At 32.8% G+C, this 17,610-nt stretch overlaps 1 protein-coding gene across 1 annotated transcript; it reads right to left on the bottom strand.

Annotated features, from left to right (window-relative positions):
* Positions 1 to 3,251: 3,251 nt before the first annotated feature.
* LOC114736735 (putative ABC transporter C family member 15) lies at positions 3,252 to 9,285 on the bottom strand. Its single transcript, XM_028924604.1, has 10 exons — positions 8,200 to 9,285; positions 6,419 to 7,848; positions 6,205 to 6,291; positions 5,524 to 6,123; positions 5,261 to 5,425; positions 4,865 to 5,159; positions 4,178 to 4,698; positions 4,011 to 4,074; positions 3,491 to 3,730; positions 3,252 to 3,386 (listed from the first exon to the last, which is right to left on the bottom strand). Exons 1-10 carry the CDS (start codon positions 9,044 to 9,046, stop codon positions 3,262 to 3,264), a joined length of 4,374 nt encoding a protein of 1,457 aa, XP_028780437.1. The 5' UTR covers positions 9,047 to 9,285; the 3' UTR covers positions 3,252 to 3,261.
* Between the last annotated feature and the right edge of the window lie 8,325 nt (positions 9,286 to 17,610).

The raw sequence follows: 17,610 nt of genomic DNA, 5'->3' as shown, positions 1-17,610 counted from the left end.
ACGTATAAAAGTAGGCAATCTGAGTTAGATGAACTTGACTCGAGAGGGATTAAATGTGCCATAAGAAAAATGTAAGGGTAAATCTGGGGCATTCAAGGTAGTATCCAAATATGCTTGGGATGTCTTTGTGCATTGGCTCAGCCTCAAGAGCTTCTAGTGAACAAGCATCCAAAGTTGAAGACTCATGCCCATGCAGTCACAACAAAGCACCAAGTATGAAATGAGAAGGATAGGAGAATTGCACAATGGTGAACCTATTAAGTGTGAGTAGGAGATGGTAGACATTTGGCCCATGTTAGCCCTTAACGGGCCGAACTATTTGATCTAAGAGAAGAGAATCTCTCTAACAGTCACAAATCAAAGGCAATAATTGACTAATTTGAAAATATTCAATAAAGCATTAAAGACTTGATTGATTGAAGAGAAATCAATCAGACGTTGATTGTTGATTGAAGAATTAGAATATTATCTCGCAATAAGTATGGGAGATTGCACCCTCCTAAAAGAAGGGTCACCTAGACCCTATAAATAGAAGGTGTCTCAGTTCATTTCTCTTCACCCCAACTGTTAAGCTTTTTGGTTATCTCTTCTCCTCTCTCTGATGCATCTGCTATGCCATTCTTGCCAAGGCTCTAATAGTCTCGGTACTGCGTGAGCTATCAGTATCACGAACTAAAACCGACCTGGTACATTTCTCTCTCCTCTCTCTGATTTTTTCTTGTCTTTCCTTCAGTTACAATTACGAATTGTGTAGATCAGATTTTTAATAGTTCAAATTTATTTGTATTTATACTAATAATTTCATTAAAAAAACTAAATTTAAACCATCCATTTTTTTTAATCCTAAGAATGAAAGGAAAGGGAGAAAACCCAAGCCCTAATCTTAATTAGTGAAAGAAACTTTGATTGTTTAAACATGAGGTCTTAAATTTGAATATGTGTGAACGTAGAAAACATATTTTTGGGAAAGTTATCCGTATTGGGCTCGAAAATGATCAAATCTAACTCAATCATGTAGTTATATAAAATTGGTTCAATCAAGCCAATGCCTTTGTATTTTCCCCAAGTCTTAAGCTTAATTATAATTTATTTCCCACTAATTTTTGTTCCCTTAGGTTATTACACAACACATTTTCGAAGGTTTAATTATCAATTATTCATAATGAATATACACCTAAGATCCAAAGAGAATTTCCCTATTATTAACTATACATTAGAAAATGCAATCATCAAGAATTAATTTACTATAATGGCTAGAAAAAGGAATTAATTTACCGTACTCAGCATTAATATGGAGAGATTATAAGGATTTGCTTTCATATAATACCCAGTTCATACGAAAATAAAAAGAATATTTCTTTAATTCCCATCTCTGCTCTTCTACAAAATCATGTCTCTTATTCCAAAAATCTAACAAGTACTTTATTATATTGTCAATAATTTTATATAATAATATTGCTACTACCTCATATCCTTAATATAAGAATTAGTATAACATTCAGTTTGATCCTAAATATAAGATTCTAATCCATTTTGTCTTTTATATTTAGTCATTTAAAAAAAAAAAGTTCTTGTAGTAGCAACGCATATTAAAGATTCTGTCAAAGAGTAATTCTAACTAAAACATATGATTAGCAAAAGTATTTTAGGGAAGATAACATATATTTATTACAAATAACTAATTTAACAAATTTTTTTAATTTACTTAAATTAATCAACTAACTCTTATGTTAAGTACCGGAGGTAATATAACATTTAGTTGGTTGTATAAAAAGTTAAAAACTTCCACGACTCTTGCGTATCCACGGAGGATGGCTGGGACAAGTGCATTGCCTAATACCACCTCCATTTTTATTTTTAAGTTTAATTATTTACAGAACTCAAGAAAATTATTTAAAAATAGTATATGTTCTTAAAACTATCGTAATTTTATTTTAAAAATCCTTTAATTAAATGCAACAAATCCTACCATAATTTTATTCAATTTTTGTAATCCCTGTCTCCACCATAATCACTCAACAATATCTATATCAAGGGCAATATTAAAAAATATTAATTACATAGATTTTATAAAATAACTTATAAATAGGAACATAAAAAGCTTTTAGAAGACAACTAATAAATAAAAATAAATGGAGTAAGCTAGATGAGGACCGGCCTAACGGCTAGTCGAAAATTGGGGAGAATCAGAATTTTAAAAAAAAAACTTAAAATTTAGGTAATAGTTCTAAGCTATATATTATGCATATTTATATGTCATAAGCATTGAAATGAAAAATGAAGACTAGTAAAGAAATGTGCCCAAAAAAAAAGGGTATATGTTTATAAAACAGTAATTTTAAAATACATGTATGCATTGGACCAATCCTTTTATGGCATTTATACAAAGCACAGTCCAACTCAACAAGGAATATAATAAGTTGAGTAAACAGTGTAAGTTACAACATCTCTCTGGTTTTTTTTTTTTATATTATTATTATAAGTACCTTTTTTTAGTCTCTCTCAACTATAAGTAGTTTAGAAGTTAGATTTTTTTTTTTTGGGGGCACAACAGGAAGACCCCACCACCCATATCTGATGTCTTTCCTATACCTGGCCTTCTAACATGGGTTAGATATCCAAGACAGATTACATTTTTTACTGACAAATGTGCTTCTTAAAAGATGTATTTGTGTTCTTCTCAAAGGGGTCATTGCTACTTATCATCTCAACCAACACATCTTTTAAACATAACAATATAACCATTTAATTTTTAAAATTACTAGGAGTTTGAGAAAAGGATAAAATAGTTATATCAAATAGACAAATAGTAGTTATAGTCTTAATGTATTGATGCTTAGTACTTTTTGGTTAGCTGCACGGAAATTTATTGTCTTGGTGAAAAGGCCCTACTAATTATTGCATGCTTGATCAGATGATCATGGTAAAGAAAATTAGACCTTCAATCCTATCAATTGAACCAAGAGTTACATCTTCATCTGTCATTGAGATTACCAAGAGACTGTTGTTAACAGCAGATTCCATTAAGTTACAATATTTATCAGGATTGAGACACAAGAAAAGCAAGTGACTCATGTCAAAGTCAGAATCCCCAGTCGATATTGAGTTATTCATCCTAACTTCCCTAATGTCATGAATGAATCAAGTAACTTTGAGCATCTACCTAATGCCAGAACTTAAGATGCTTGGCAATCTACCCTTTTGTTATGTACGGTTGAGTTTTGGTTGCGACTTATTCAGACCTTCTCTCTGTTAGTGTCTTCACATAGTGTCATTTTGGCAATCATTCTGAGTTGATCTCCTCAAAAATTCTGATACTAGCTTTGAGAATGATGATGAATTGTTCTCTAGCAGCTTAGCTGGGTGATCAAACTCTGCAATCCTCCCTGCACATATCAGAATATTAGCACTCAAGGAATGATATGATATATTAAAAAGATACATGTTCTTCCCTAATTTCTTTATTTGGACACAATGAATCTTCAAATACCTTCATCGAGAACCAATACGAGGTCATTATCAATAACTGTAGGAATCCTATGTGCTACTGTAATGACCGTGCATTCACTTGTCTCTTCTCTGATAGTCTTTTGAATTAAATTATCAGTCGCCGTGTCAATCGATGCAGTAGCTTCATCAAGAACCAAAATTCTTCTTTTCTTCAATAGCAGCCTGGCAAGACAAACAAGTTGCCTTTGTCCAACACTCCAATTCTCTCCATTTTCAGCCACTGCAGCATTGTTCGAATTCAATTAAATTTCAAATTGATAAGGGGGTGTATTATGTTTTTTATATATATATATATATATTAGATTGGATCCTTTACATTTATTCATTCATGCATTTGGAAGGAAATAACACAAGAGGACGTAAATGTTCATAGACTTCACATCTTATCATTACACTCATCCAATGTTTTCTTTTAATCTCTATTAATGCGCCATTTACATTTACTCTTAGGTGTGTAGGAAATGCGGATGAATATAGATATCACGTGCATATATTTATACCTGATGCATCAAGAAGCCTTGGGTCCTTCCTAACTATATCAGCAAGATGGCACTTACGGAGAACCTGGACAGTCAAGTCTTCTTAGCACTGAGATATATAGATTTTTTTTCCCCAAGAAGATATATAGAAATTAACATTTTTAAGAAAGAGTTCTTTTGATGCTAACCTCCCAAAGTTCTTGATCTGAGTGTTGCTCTAGAGGATCCAAGTTGTTCCTTACAGTACCTTGAAACAAGGTAGGATCCTGAGGAATTATGCCAAGCCTGGATCTCAAATCCTTTAGCCCAATCTTGCAAATATCCACACTATCAATAAGTATCCACCCTACTGAAGGTTCCACCACACGGAAGAGAGCTTGCACTAAGGTGGATTTTCCACTTCCTGTCCTCCCTACAACTCCAATCTTCTTGTGTCCTGGAAAGGTGCAAGTGACACCTTTGAGAACCATAGGAGCTGCAGGATCATACTGAATATGGAGATTGTGAAGTTCAATTTTTCCCTCCGTAGGCCACTCTATTTGGGGTCTACAATCTTGAATTATCAATGGAGCTTCACTTGGTATCTTAGTGAATTGTAGTATTCTCTCCACTGATATCATTTTGTTTTCCACATTGCAGAGGTTCCATATCACCCAAGCCTGAAGAACACTCAAGTTCAAACCATAAGTAGCTACCAGACCTGCCAAGCCTGAAAATTAGACAAAGCAATTGTTATGTGACAAACATCACATTAACGCAAGATTAAACATAAAATGAAAGATGTTGTCCTCCTGAAGAGTTAATTATTGAGAATTCAGATAATAGATTGTTTATCTGATACATGAAACTGCTAGGTAGATGGAGGAGGAGCTTACTGGGATCAATGGCAGACCTTGGCAGTGTAACCAAGATGATGAGAACGAAGAAGAAGACCAGATTAAAGAGAAAGTTTATTCTAATAGATAACCATTCCATGGTGGCATAATTATGAAATGCCACACGAGAATAATCATCAATTAGAGCCATAACTTTCCCATAAAATCTTTTCTGTTGATTGAAACAACGGATTGTGGCCACCCCAGCAATTGATTCTGAGAAGTGATGCAAGATTGGAGCCTTCCTTATTCCTACCATCCTGGCCAATTCTCTGGCAGTAGTAATGTAATAAGCCTGCAAAGATGCATAATTCCTCCCTGAAGAGAGAATTTGACCTAGAGGTGGCTTCCTCATTATCTACCTTGAATTCAGATGAAAAGGTTGATATATTTTACCTGATACCAGATGGAGATCGCAAGCACGACAAGAAAGAAAAGAATGACTTGCCAAGCAACCTGGGACATCAGGACGATGATACTCAACAACTGGATAAGTGCAAATACTAGTCCTGCTAATCGGTACGGTATATCTGTGTCCACTGTACTTTGATCTGTGGAACACTGCAATAAAAAAGAGAAATATTAAAACAAATTACAAGAATTCATATATGCCAAAGGAAGTGAATAACTACCAAGTTCATAATATTATGGAAACTGACCCTATTCAAGATTCTGCTTGACGGGGTGGTATCGAAAAAAGAAACGGGAGCTCTGAAAACCGATGTAATCATTTGTTGGTAAAGACGTTGAGCTGTCTCTACAGCAATTTTTGCCATGAAAATAGCCCTTCCTAGTATGAAGATGGAACTGCCACCAGATAGCAAAACAAAGGTCCCTATAAGCATTTCTTTACTAACACTGCCTCTTTGTGCTGCCGCCCAAGCAATCCAATAATTGCTTCCAATTTGCATTCCTTGAAAGAGAATTTGGCATAAGAGAATAATAGGAACAAATGCGCCTTTATAAGCAAACGTGACGAAGGTTGAGTAAACACTCCAATCAACTCGACCCGTCTCTGCTTTCTCTTCTTTGGTTCTCTCCAACTGTGTCCTGTTTTCTTCAAGGTTTGTTTCGGCTACTTTAATTTGCTGTATTTGGCATGGTGTACAGTTCTTGGATAAGGATTTATACTCGCAGCACGGTCTAATTTGTTTGATTGTTTCCTTATGAGCAGCCATTTGGTCAACAAGTTCGCAAGTGTGGCATGCTATCAGGTCTTCATACTTTGCGGACCCAGCTATTTTCCCATCTTTCATTACCTACCAAAAAGTATAGGGACGGTGAGAGGTCAGAAACATATAACACTTTCTTCAGGGAAAGACAAATGCTGAGTAGCTCACCAAGACAAGATCAGCAGCTTCCAAAAATTCCAGCTGATGGGTAGCGTAAACAACTGTTTTCTCAGATAGGAGTTTCAGGAGACATTTCTGCACAACATCCCACATTCATTGAAGTCCCTCTTTGCGTGTGTATGTGTGTCTAAAAATATACAAATGAAAAAAGAAGCTTCAAAGTTTCAAGTATTTTTATCAGTGGAAAGTAAGTAGTATTTACCTTAAACAAATGCGTTCCAGTATGAGCATCAACGGCACTGAAAGGGTCATCCAGGAAATAAATATCAGAATCATTGTAAACAGCCCTTGCCAGTTGAATTCTCTGTTTTTGGCCTCCACTTAAGTTGATGCCCCTCTCCCCTACCATGGTCAAATCTCCATCTTCCCAGTGATTGATATCCTGGTGCAATGCACAGCATTCCAGGACATTCTCGTACAAGTCCTTGTTCATTTTCCTGCCAAACAGTATATTTTCTCTCACAGTCCCCGATTGAATCCAGGGACTTTGGGGAACATAACTTCTACTTCCATATACTTCAATTCCTGGGCCTGAAATCCTCGGAATCTCACCAAGCATACAGCATAGCAGGCTTGATTTGCCAGACCCCACCGACCCACATATTGCTACCTTTTGACCTTTCTCTATTTTCAACTTCTCTGTAATTTGAATAGTCGGTTTCTTGTAGTATTGATCATCAGCTTCCCATGAGTATTCGCCTGTTTTAATTTCAATGGCAATATCAGAAGGTTTCAATGTAGGCTTAGTCATGAATTGCATTTTATCCTCTTCTTTAATGAATTCTTGGATTCGATCAAGTGACACTTTCGTTTGAGCTATCATGGAGACAAGCTCAGGTAAGTTGTAGATTGGTTCTTGTAAGATACGAAAAGTTGCTAGAGCTGAGAGTACAGTGGCTGCTGTTAATTCTGTTTTCACCATTATACAGACACCAAAAGTGACCACAGAAACAAGAGTTGGTGATGTCCAAAACAGAAACGTCACTGCTGAGCAAGTATACAGATATTTCTTAAGCCAGTTCTTCTCAATTTCCCTAAGCTGATGGAGCCTCTTCAGAAATGTGGACTCCCATGAATGCAATTTCAAAATTCTCACGTTCTTTAGTATCTCTGAAGTCGCTTTAATCCTCGAATCTTTGGCTTCCATAATCTTGGAGTGAAGATTTTCCTGCATATTAGCCATGGGAGTATTGCACACCATGACCAAAACAGTGACAGCAAATGCAGCAACGGAGGGTGTGAATCCTAAATTCCTGTACAAGATAACCAAGGCCAACACAACCTGAACTGGAAGCAACCATACTCCATGAATGAACCAGCAGAAATCTCCAATCCTTTCAACATCCACACTGATTAAGTTTATGATTTTACTATGTGTTGGTCCACCACACTTGATCGATAGTGATTTGTTGTATATCAGACCCGTGAGAGCTGCACGGACTTGAATTCCTATTCGCTGAGCCCCAAAGTACCATTGTCTTTGAGTTAATGATTCCAGAGTCTTTGCCAGGAAGAAAATGAACGCAAGAATTAGCCCGTAGTGGATGCTTGAATCATTATAATTTCCCGATAAGAAATTCACGAAATTTGTGATCAACAAGGGACCCATGTAAGAGGCCACTGTGTTAACACCTGCCCCCAAATAAATTAAATATCATTGATAAATTAGTAAATAATCAAATGATGATTCTGACAAACTCTAACAATGAAATAAGGACGACGAGGAAAAATATTTGTTTTTTGAATTTTTTTTCCATGGCTTCTTATTAATTTTACATGTACTGTTTATATAGATTCGCCTTATTTTTTTAATTCTATTTTTTTCAATATTTTAATCCTTGAGAGACTAGGGTGTGGTGATTAAAAAATATGCTATGGTCACGGATTAAATTTTATATATTTCTTAGATCAAAGAACAGAAAAGTTAAAAACATGTATAATTCAAGGACTAAAAATTATATTTCCAGTTAGAATGAAAATTACCTGCGAAAACTGCGTTCAAGGTCAAGGATTTCCAGATAGAATGAGCAATAGCTTTCGTCAGTGAGCCGTTTTCGAGTTTTCGTTTTCGGAGTGAATCTTCGAGCATGGAAGAAGCATATTCTGCAGTTTCAGATTGAGGTACTGAAGGGATATGAGGAAGGTCAAGTTTCTGAATCTGACCTCTCCTGAAAATAGGATTCAGCCATTGAAACGTGAGCTTGCTCCATATTCCAGCATTTATAAATGCTTCCTCATCTTCTTGTTCTTCTTCTTCGCCGCCGTCCTTCTTTTGAAGCAACACTTGTTCAGATTCACTGCGTTTCCTCGTCCATACAGAAGGCAGAGCATTGAACCAGAGAAGTAACAAAAGAGGAAAGGAAACGAAATCCACCACGTTTTCCTCTAACAAAAAGAAAGACAAATCCAAGGATTTGAAATTCTTGAAGAGTTTCACAGAAACGAAGATTAAATCCAACACAGTGGCGAAGAACCACCAGAGAATCAAAACGAGAGGCCACGTTTTGTTTTCTCGGCGTATGCTCTTCATGGAGTACACCGAACCCAAGGTCGCTAAAATCCAAGTGAGAGCCAACGAAACAGAGTAATATGACACGATTTTCTCCCTCCAATATTCATGAAAGGCAAAAGCGAAGTTCAAAACCGAAAGAATAACATGAAACACAGGCGTGATTGTGGAGAAAACAACGAATCGTTTCGGTACGTGTTTCAAATATACAACATCGCTACGCCTACTTTCCCTCAAACTATCAACCAAAATCCATATCAATATAGCGATGAAGAATGCAGCATTGAGAATGCCCAATGGAGTATCAACAACAGGAGCCATGGATGAAAAAGTCAGTAATCAGAGAACATTACAATGTTTTGTTCTCGGTGAAGGAAAAAGCCAGAAAGAAGCGAAAGAAGAAGGGACGAAGAAGACAGAGAATCAGCATACGAATATGACAACAAAGGCAGTAAAAACAAAAAAGGAGCACAGGTGGTTAGGCGGTGCAGGTATGAAGAAGAAAGCACGTGGGATTGTGGATGAGGAAAAGGATTAATGGCTGAAAGAAGGAAGGAAGAAGGGGAAGTATGAGGGCGGCTGGTTTCACTGTGTGCATTGGATGCTTCCCTTTTATACTGAAGAGACAATCCTGCTGGATCGAATCTGAGTCGTGATGGATTTTTTATGGCCTCCATGCGAGCAATTTGAAGGCTCTGGTCTGGGGAATATATGTACCGAGAAAAGAAAAGTTAAAAAATTGCAATAATGAGGATGAGGATTCTAGATTTCTAGGTACTTTTTTTTTCTGTGGGATAATTAATCCACAGCTCCTTATAATTTCAACTAATTTTGAATTAGATCCTTGATTTTTTTTTCTTTTTATCAGATCCTTATACTTTCACCTGTTTTTAATTAAGTTCTTATATTTATTTTTCTTTTTATCAAGTCCTTATAAGTTCACCTTATTTTTAATTAAGTCCCTGAATTTTTTATTCTTTATTTTATAAATTCTAATAGTACTATTATATAAACATAAAATAGTATATATTATTTAATATTAGTTTTATAATAATAATATTCTAAAGATATTGAATTATTATCATGATTTTAATTTTTTCAGAAAAAAATTAATTGTTCTAAAAAATTTTCTTGAATTAATTAATTCTATTACTTTTTTATTACATAATTAATAATTTAATTTAATTATTAATATTTTATGTTTCAGTATTAATCTATTTAATTAAGCTTATATTTAATTAATAAATAAAAATTAAAACTACATGGACCTGATTAAAAATTTAGTGAAATTATAAGGACTTAATTAAAAGAAAAATAAATATAAAGACCTAATTAAAAAAAGGTAAAAATATAAGGACCTTATAAAAAGAAAAAAAACTATAAAGACCTGATTCAAAATTCGTTGAAACTATAAGGACTTGTGAATTAATTAACCCTTTTTTTTTTAACCCGCAGATTTCTAGATACTTTACAGTTACACTTACAATAGGTTGGTTTTTTAAAAAAAAAAAAAAAGACACGGCCGCAAGAGAGATAAATATACCAGCCGTTTCAATGTACTATATGTTTTTTGTTTTTAATTAAATTATGTGATTTTATATGATTGGTTTAACTTTAAGTTGATTATAATCTAACTTATTTACTTTTAAATCATTATCTTGATTGGTTTAGTATTTAGTCTTTTTTTCCCTTAATTATTACTAACTGGACTAAGATCTCAGTGACCATGAACTAGTATTTTGCCCAATGGCAGGTTTTTGGTTTTGGTAAAATCTTTTAAAAAATGAGGGATAAAGCTTTTCCTCTGCAGGGGCCTTGTGCAGTAAACCTCCTATGGGTGGTTGTCTGTCGTCGTATGGGAAGAGGGGTCGTCTTCTGCGCAAGCATAGCATTTCTGGTCGAGCCCGCCCAATTGTTGAATTTTAAAATTTTAAATCGGTACTATATTAAAAAATGACTATATTTGAAAAGTAAATAATAACACATTTTTATAATAATTTTTTATTTAAAAATTTAAAATTCAACTATTATTTTTTTATTTTCTCTTTGTTTTTCCTTTCTTAAAAAATAAATAAATAAATGTGGGTCCACAGAAATTTGTTTTTTTAACCATTCTTTCTATAAATAAATACAAGCTAAAGTGGCGCCTAATACTCAGATATTAATTTATTGTGCCCCCAAGGCTTTTTTTTTTATTTTACTTCCAATGCCATAATTTTATTTGTAATGCATCAAATATGATAGACCATAAATACAATTAGGGTGGTCAGTAAAAATGAAAAAATAAAATCAAGATACTGGATACATCAAAAATATAACATGTGCACCTAAAAAATAAGATTAAGATACTGAATATTACTATTTATAAATAAATGCATATTATTGAAAAATCGAATACATAAATGCTTGAATGTAGAGAGAAATCTCCCTCATTTGGCAAAATTGAAGAGGAGGGGGGCCAAAATCTCCTCTACGGTGCTCTCATTGGCTCACCCTCAGATTAGTAGTTTTTTAGGGGAGCTTTTGGCCAGAAAACATATTGAATATTTTGCTTTTTGTAATTTTTGTCACATTCTATTAATATTTTACTTGGCTTATCCGCCGAAACATTAATATTTTTCAGGATGCTAAGATATTTCTATCACAATATTCATAGTGCCCAGCATTTTCATGAAGCATTTTATTTCCGCAATTGCCCTTTCCGTCTTGTATTCTTCTGATTTCTGACAGAACATAGGCTGTCATAATTTTTTTTCAATTTAAAAAAAAATATCCTTTTGTCTTATTGTACTTGCTATCTATTTCCTGAATTGAATCTGTTAATGTCTTCATGCATGCATGTGCTCATTGGATTATTGGGATACTTTATCGTTCAGAGTACAGGGAAACAAAAAGGCTTATTTATTTAATACATATACATATGTCGTTAAATATTTCATGTATAAATTTATCACTCAATTTTTAAAAAATTTCATATTATCAATGAATTTAATTTGTCACATTTACTGCAATAAAATTTATATTGATTGCCTGTGTTATATTTCTCTGTCTAAGAATGCTCACGTAAATATCACCCAAAAAAAATGCTCACTTAAACTTTTATTTTAATTATAGTCTCTTAATTTTATAAAGTGCTTTTTTATTTAACCCTCACGTATTAAAAACGTTGATATTGAAATTTCAAATGTTGACAAAACATTTCTTAAATACTTGACTCAAAAATTCATCATTTCAAACTCATCCTGCTAGTGTTAAAAGACTCAAACAAGCAGGCGTAAACTATGTATAAAGTTAAAAAATTAAAAATGCATTTTTATCTTTCTTCTTCTTTTTTTTTTTGGGATAAAAATGAATTTATAGTTTATACTTCCTCCCGGGCTGACTTTACCGCATTTAGGACAATTATTATCATTGATTTCCATATCGTCCACAACCCAAGTTGACAAACTTCTAATAAAACCTTCTGGATTAATAGGATCTTAGTAAATTTATTAAATAGTAATAAATACGGATTAATGCCTAACCCTTAACAGGCAGAACTAATATGGAATTGACCGGTGATTCAGTTTTGTAATAATCGCCTTAATCCAAAAGGTTAAAGGATGCAGAAATTATCACTACCTATTATTTGAATGCCACGTCATTCATATGGATAGAAAGTGTAAAATAAAGTCGGTATTATCCTTATACCTAATTCTGAATTAAAAACTATCTAACAGCAATATTCCTACTTATTCCTACTCTTTCGGATAAATGTTTAAAAAAAAATTATTCCCCTTTCTATCCAAAAAAAATGTGGAGAAAAAAATATAAAATCTTAATAATTCTTTTTTCAAATTGGCCAAAAACAAGGTTTTTTCCCGTGTTCTGATGTTCACGAGCCGCCAATGGGGTGGGGGATCTGTCTGCATTTGAAGGACGAGGGCCTGCAAGCCTGACATAGCTTTATAGTAATATTTTATCCTTATCTGATGAAAAGCAAAAGGTCCAGAACAATAACTTTATAAGAGCTTTACAATAATCCGTAAATTTTTTCCCCTCTTTTTTCTGCCTTCGGTTCTCAAAATTAATTAATGTCCAAAAGAATCATGTTTGAGATTTCACGCGCGAATTGCAAGGATGAATAATGAGTTACCCATTTATAAATTTCCTTTAATCTGCATATGTATAATTTATAAATAATACGATTACTTATAAATTGTATATTTTATATAAATATTTTTTTTAAAGAAATACAAAGGATGTCTTTGAAAAAAAAGGACTAGTGTCTAATCGAAAGTTTTGGACGAATGGACCGAGTTGAATTTTGCATGGGATTTACAACATTTTCTTTCAGTTTTTTTTTTGGTTAAATTAACATTCTGTCATATTTGTGCTTCAATAACTCTTATTTGTTAAAGTATATGTGACTTATATATAATGTTTTTATCTATCTATGAATTAATATCTTTTTCATTTAAATGTTACAGCACTTTTAAGTGTATTATTATGTATATATTTTTGTATATTTTAAGGAAAAACTTAAGTCAAGTTATTTTCATGTATAATTGGAGAACTTGACATGATAAATATAAATCACTTAATATAAGTATTGTTCATATTTCAACTATAATTGGATTGACTTCAATTTAACTATGATTAAGGGCTTATTTAGAACGGTTTACAAGTAGCTTTTTAATCATAATTTACGAAATACGAAGTAAACATATAAAAAGAGTTTTGTCTTGACTTATATAAAATATGTTTATAAGTTATTTCAATCGTAATGGCAAACAAAGCCTAAATCACTAACTCTGGGACCATTCTCTCAATTAATTTAATTACTAGTTGAATTTTCAGTAGAATAACATTTTGTTTTATTTCATTCCATTATTTGAGTTGTACCTGCACTGATAATATCCGGCATTGCCAAATGTTTCGTACCTAACCAACTCACTTCTTCTTGTTTGATTGCTTATTTACATGTTTTTCCCCTGAGTAGTTAGTAGGGTTCTTGCTTGATTCCCCCCCCCCCCCTCTCTCTCTCTCTCAGTGCGCTACTCTTTGCTTATTCGTCTCACGCTTCCGCATCTTTCCAATCCCATGTTGCCATGTCGCGCCACCTAACCCGCTGTCGACCTTTACAACCTTTATGCTCTCAACTTTTTAACAGGCATAACTTTTACGCAAGCAAGTGCACCTTTAAATTTCTTTTTATTTTCTAATTTGCAACTCGCCTTATTTTAGGATTTATGATTGAATTATTTAATATTAATTACAACTACTCGTACATATTTAAACATAAGGTTAAGATATATCAGTGGCCGTCTAAAATATTTTTCCAAGTGCAATTAGTGCACTAAAGCATTTTATAGTCCATCTAATTAAGGATGTGTAAGAACCCGTAGTCTGGTTTAGTTCAATCCAACTTGAGGTGGTTTAGTCTAGTCCAATTCAATTCAAATAAACAATGTAATAAAAATGAATTAGATTGAACCTGGCTAACTAGTCAAATTGGAGTGAGTTGGAAACCAAGTGGGTAGACTACCTAAAGGTGAATATTTTAAAAACTATTTTGTAATTTAAAATGTTGTTTTTTATTGTTATTTGATATTATTAGAAATGATTATGGATTTATGATTAAGTTTAATATTTTGGGATGATTTTTATTTGACTATAGGTTTTTGTTGTCCTGGTTGTATTTATTAGTATGAAATATTGATTCCCATAAAGGAAAAAATGTTTTTAAAAAAAAAACAAAGAAAATTAAGTCAGGTGGACTTAAGAAACCTAACTAAATACCAACATAACTATACTAGAGGGTGTTTGAGTTCTGTAAAAAAAAAAAAAATCTCTCACATATTTAGTCTATATACCGTAAAAATAATTTTTAAAACTATAATTTAATTTCTATCAAAACACTCCATAAGCATTATGGTTACATGATGAGTGTGTTGTCCTGCGAAAATGCTTATAAATACCTACACATTATAGATCGAAATAAGCCCAAAGTCTTTCCTTATTGTACGGGAGAATTATTTTTTAAAAACTAACTCAAAAGCAGGGGGGAGGAACTAATACGAGCCCGGTGTATTTGTTGCAGTTTCTGGAAAAGTATATAGGACCCTGGAGCTCTGTAACAAATTTGTGGAATGTTTGAGTAGAATCAAAATTATGATTTTAAAAATAATTTCATGATATATAAAATAAATATGTGAAAAAAATTATTTATGAAACAGTGCCCAAACACTGCCATCGTTTTCAAGCACACCCATAGCTCGGCGCCGTTTAGAAATTAGAATCTTCACGTAGACTGAAGAGGAGCGACAGATGTTCAGGGTAGAGAGAGCAAGGAGAATGGGGGAAGGGTGAAAGCATGTGGCAATCACACGACCGTACTACAACTCATCATCTCTGTTCCAACAAGACGTGTGTCCCGTCTTCTCCATCTTCTGTCTTCCACCTTCCTCCTTCTGCTTTCCACGTGTCCCCCCCCCCCCCAAAAAAAAAAAATCTCCCTTCTCCTTCTATCACTCTAATAGTTACCCAAGATCCTTGGTCCCAGTACGTTTTAAAGTTAATTAACAAGTAGTAAAAAAAAAAATGTAACCTATTTTTTTTTTGTTAGAATCTGAAGGATTAAAAGTTGATGAAAATAAGTGTCTCAAAATATTCCTAATCCTCAAATAAAAAGAGTGCAAATAAGCTTTTATATAAGTAAATCATAAGCTAATAAATTAATCCTAAAATCTTATCTAATCTAATCGAATCTTACTATCTCATTTTTTTTAAGATATGATAATATAATTCTACATGACAGAATGATAATAAAACATAATAGATGATGGTTATTAATTAATTCTAGCATATTTTTATATTCTTAAAATACCTTTGTTTATAAAGAGTGTAAATGGAAGAGAGAATGTGATGACAAATCTATGATAGAAAATGAAGAGGAAAAAAAATATTTTTTCACACACTGATCAATTATCAGCGGAAAAACTATCTATGACTATTATTAAAAGGGGGAAGAGATTTGGTAGGAAGGACTAAACCTTCTTGAATATTCTTAGTAGTTCATTGCAGACCTGTAATAGAATATCCAAGAATAATCAATGTAGATTTTTTCAAAATCTCTTAAAACTCAATTACATATTTCTGAAAATCTCTTAAAACTCAATTTCAGATATGAAAATTATGCGTCACGACTATACCTAGGATTGACCAAACTTTGAAGATCCTTATTAGAACAATAATCAATGCTTACATTTTTGAAGATATTTTGAAACTCAATTACGGTTTTTGGGATTTACACTAAACTTCAATAATTGGTCCTTTTGCTCAAATTTCTTACCATTAGTAGTCTGTAGACATTTATTATTTTTAACTAAATTTAACTAATATTTTAACTATATGACTTTGATAGTTGTTTGACGGAGTTGATATAATATAATTCACATATCATATGGCTTATTTGGACTTCGTACGCCCATATGGAGCCCTGTCTAAAAATGTCCATGCATGTGCGCATGTGAATGTGAGAAAACATGCACGTTGTTGTTGTCTTGATAGCAATTTTTTTCATTTAATATAATTAAACACACACGCATCCAAATATGATAATGTCATTTTGAATTTAAGATCTTATCTAAATGTAGTAGGTGGTGTTGTCGTTGAAATAATTAACTATTGACAATTTTGATAGCTTTTAATATAATTAGAAAACCAATATTATGATAGGAAAACCAATAAAAATTGTAAAATTTCTTATTCCTCGATCCACACCTTAATGTAAGATCTGATTAGAGAATTGATTTGGTCTTATATGTAAGACCTATTTCGTATATTTATCAATTTTTTTTCAAATTAACCTTGTTGATATTCCCCCCAACAATAATCAAGTATGAGAAGGAAGGAGGGAATTAAGAAAGATCTTAGGGTGTTTTAGAAAAAAACATATCATATTAATCAATTTAAGTAATATTTTTAATCTACTCAAATTAGTTAATTAAATATTAAATTAAGAACAGAGGGAATGGTATGTTTTAAAGTTTTCCTCTTAAGTATTCTTTTGCCTTATTTTTTGCTCATTTAATTTTTCTCTATTCCCAAACCAAAGCTCAATGTCGCTAGTTCACATCTTGTGTGCGTTAAATTAATGGCAATATATTTATTAAAAAAAACCATATATATGAATTATTTTAAATTGCGTTATAAATACACATAATCCATTACAATTATAATCAGTTGTAAACTTGGAATGATGCATGGTGGATTACCCCCTAAACATTTTGAATATTAATGCATGGATACACTTAAAATGATGATATTTACTATGAAAATAAAATACACTGATGATGAGAAAAATGTATATAATTATAAAAATAAAGAATTTTAATTAAAAAAAGAACTCTAAAATGCGCTAATATAACGAACCTCAATATATATTTATATAGAGAGAGACAGTAAGGCTTGTCGTGAATGAACAGTAACACACGTGACACTCCCAACACGTCAGGGCTACGTGGAAAATACTTGTATATATATATTTTTTTGTTAAAATAACAATTTATGGATTATGATAAATAATAGTTTGGCGTACATCCATAATCTAAGTTTGGGGCCACTTTTATATATGGAAGATGGTAAGATTCCCGGGTGATGAGGAAATATGTCATTATCTATGAATTGGAGGACAAGAAGATTGGAGATTTGGAGGTATTATCTATGAATTGTTGTGACCCTATTCCCGCAAATAATGCAGAGACACAAATTCCCTCTGCTCCCTCCTCTCCCTTTCCATATTCTTCAAATTTCTAAACGAAAATCACTTATTTTTCAACTGACATTGACTATTGACTTAAAAAAATTGTCTAATCCCTCCGCACAGGTTATCCAATCTCAAA

Source organism: Neltuma alba, unplaced genomic scaffold (assembly GCF_004799145.2).
Source record: "Neltuma alba isolate B1F8T4 unplaced genomic scaffold, ASM479914v2 tig00013366_pilon, whole genome shotgun sequence".
Classification (NCBI taxonomy): domain Eukaryota; kingdom Viridiplantae; phylum Streptophyta; class Magnoliopsida; order Fabales; family Fabaceae; genus Neltuma; species Neltuma alba.
This window is presented reverse-complemented; position numbering and strand designations above follow the sequence as displayed.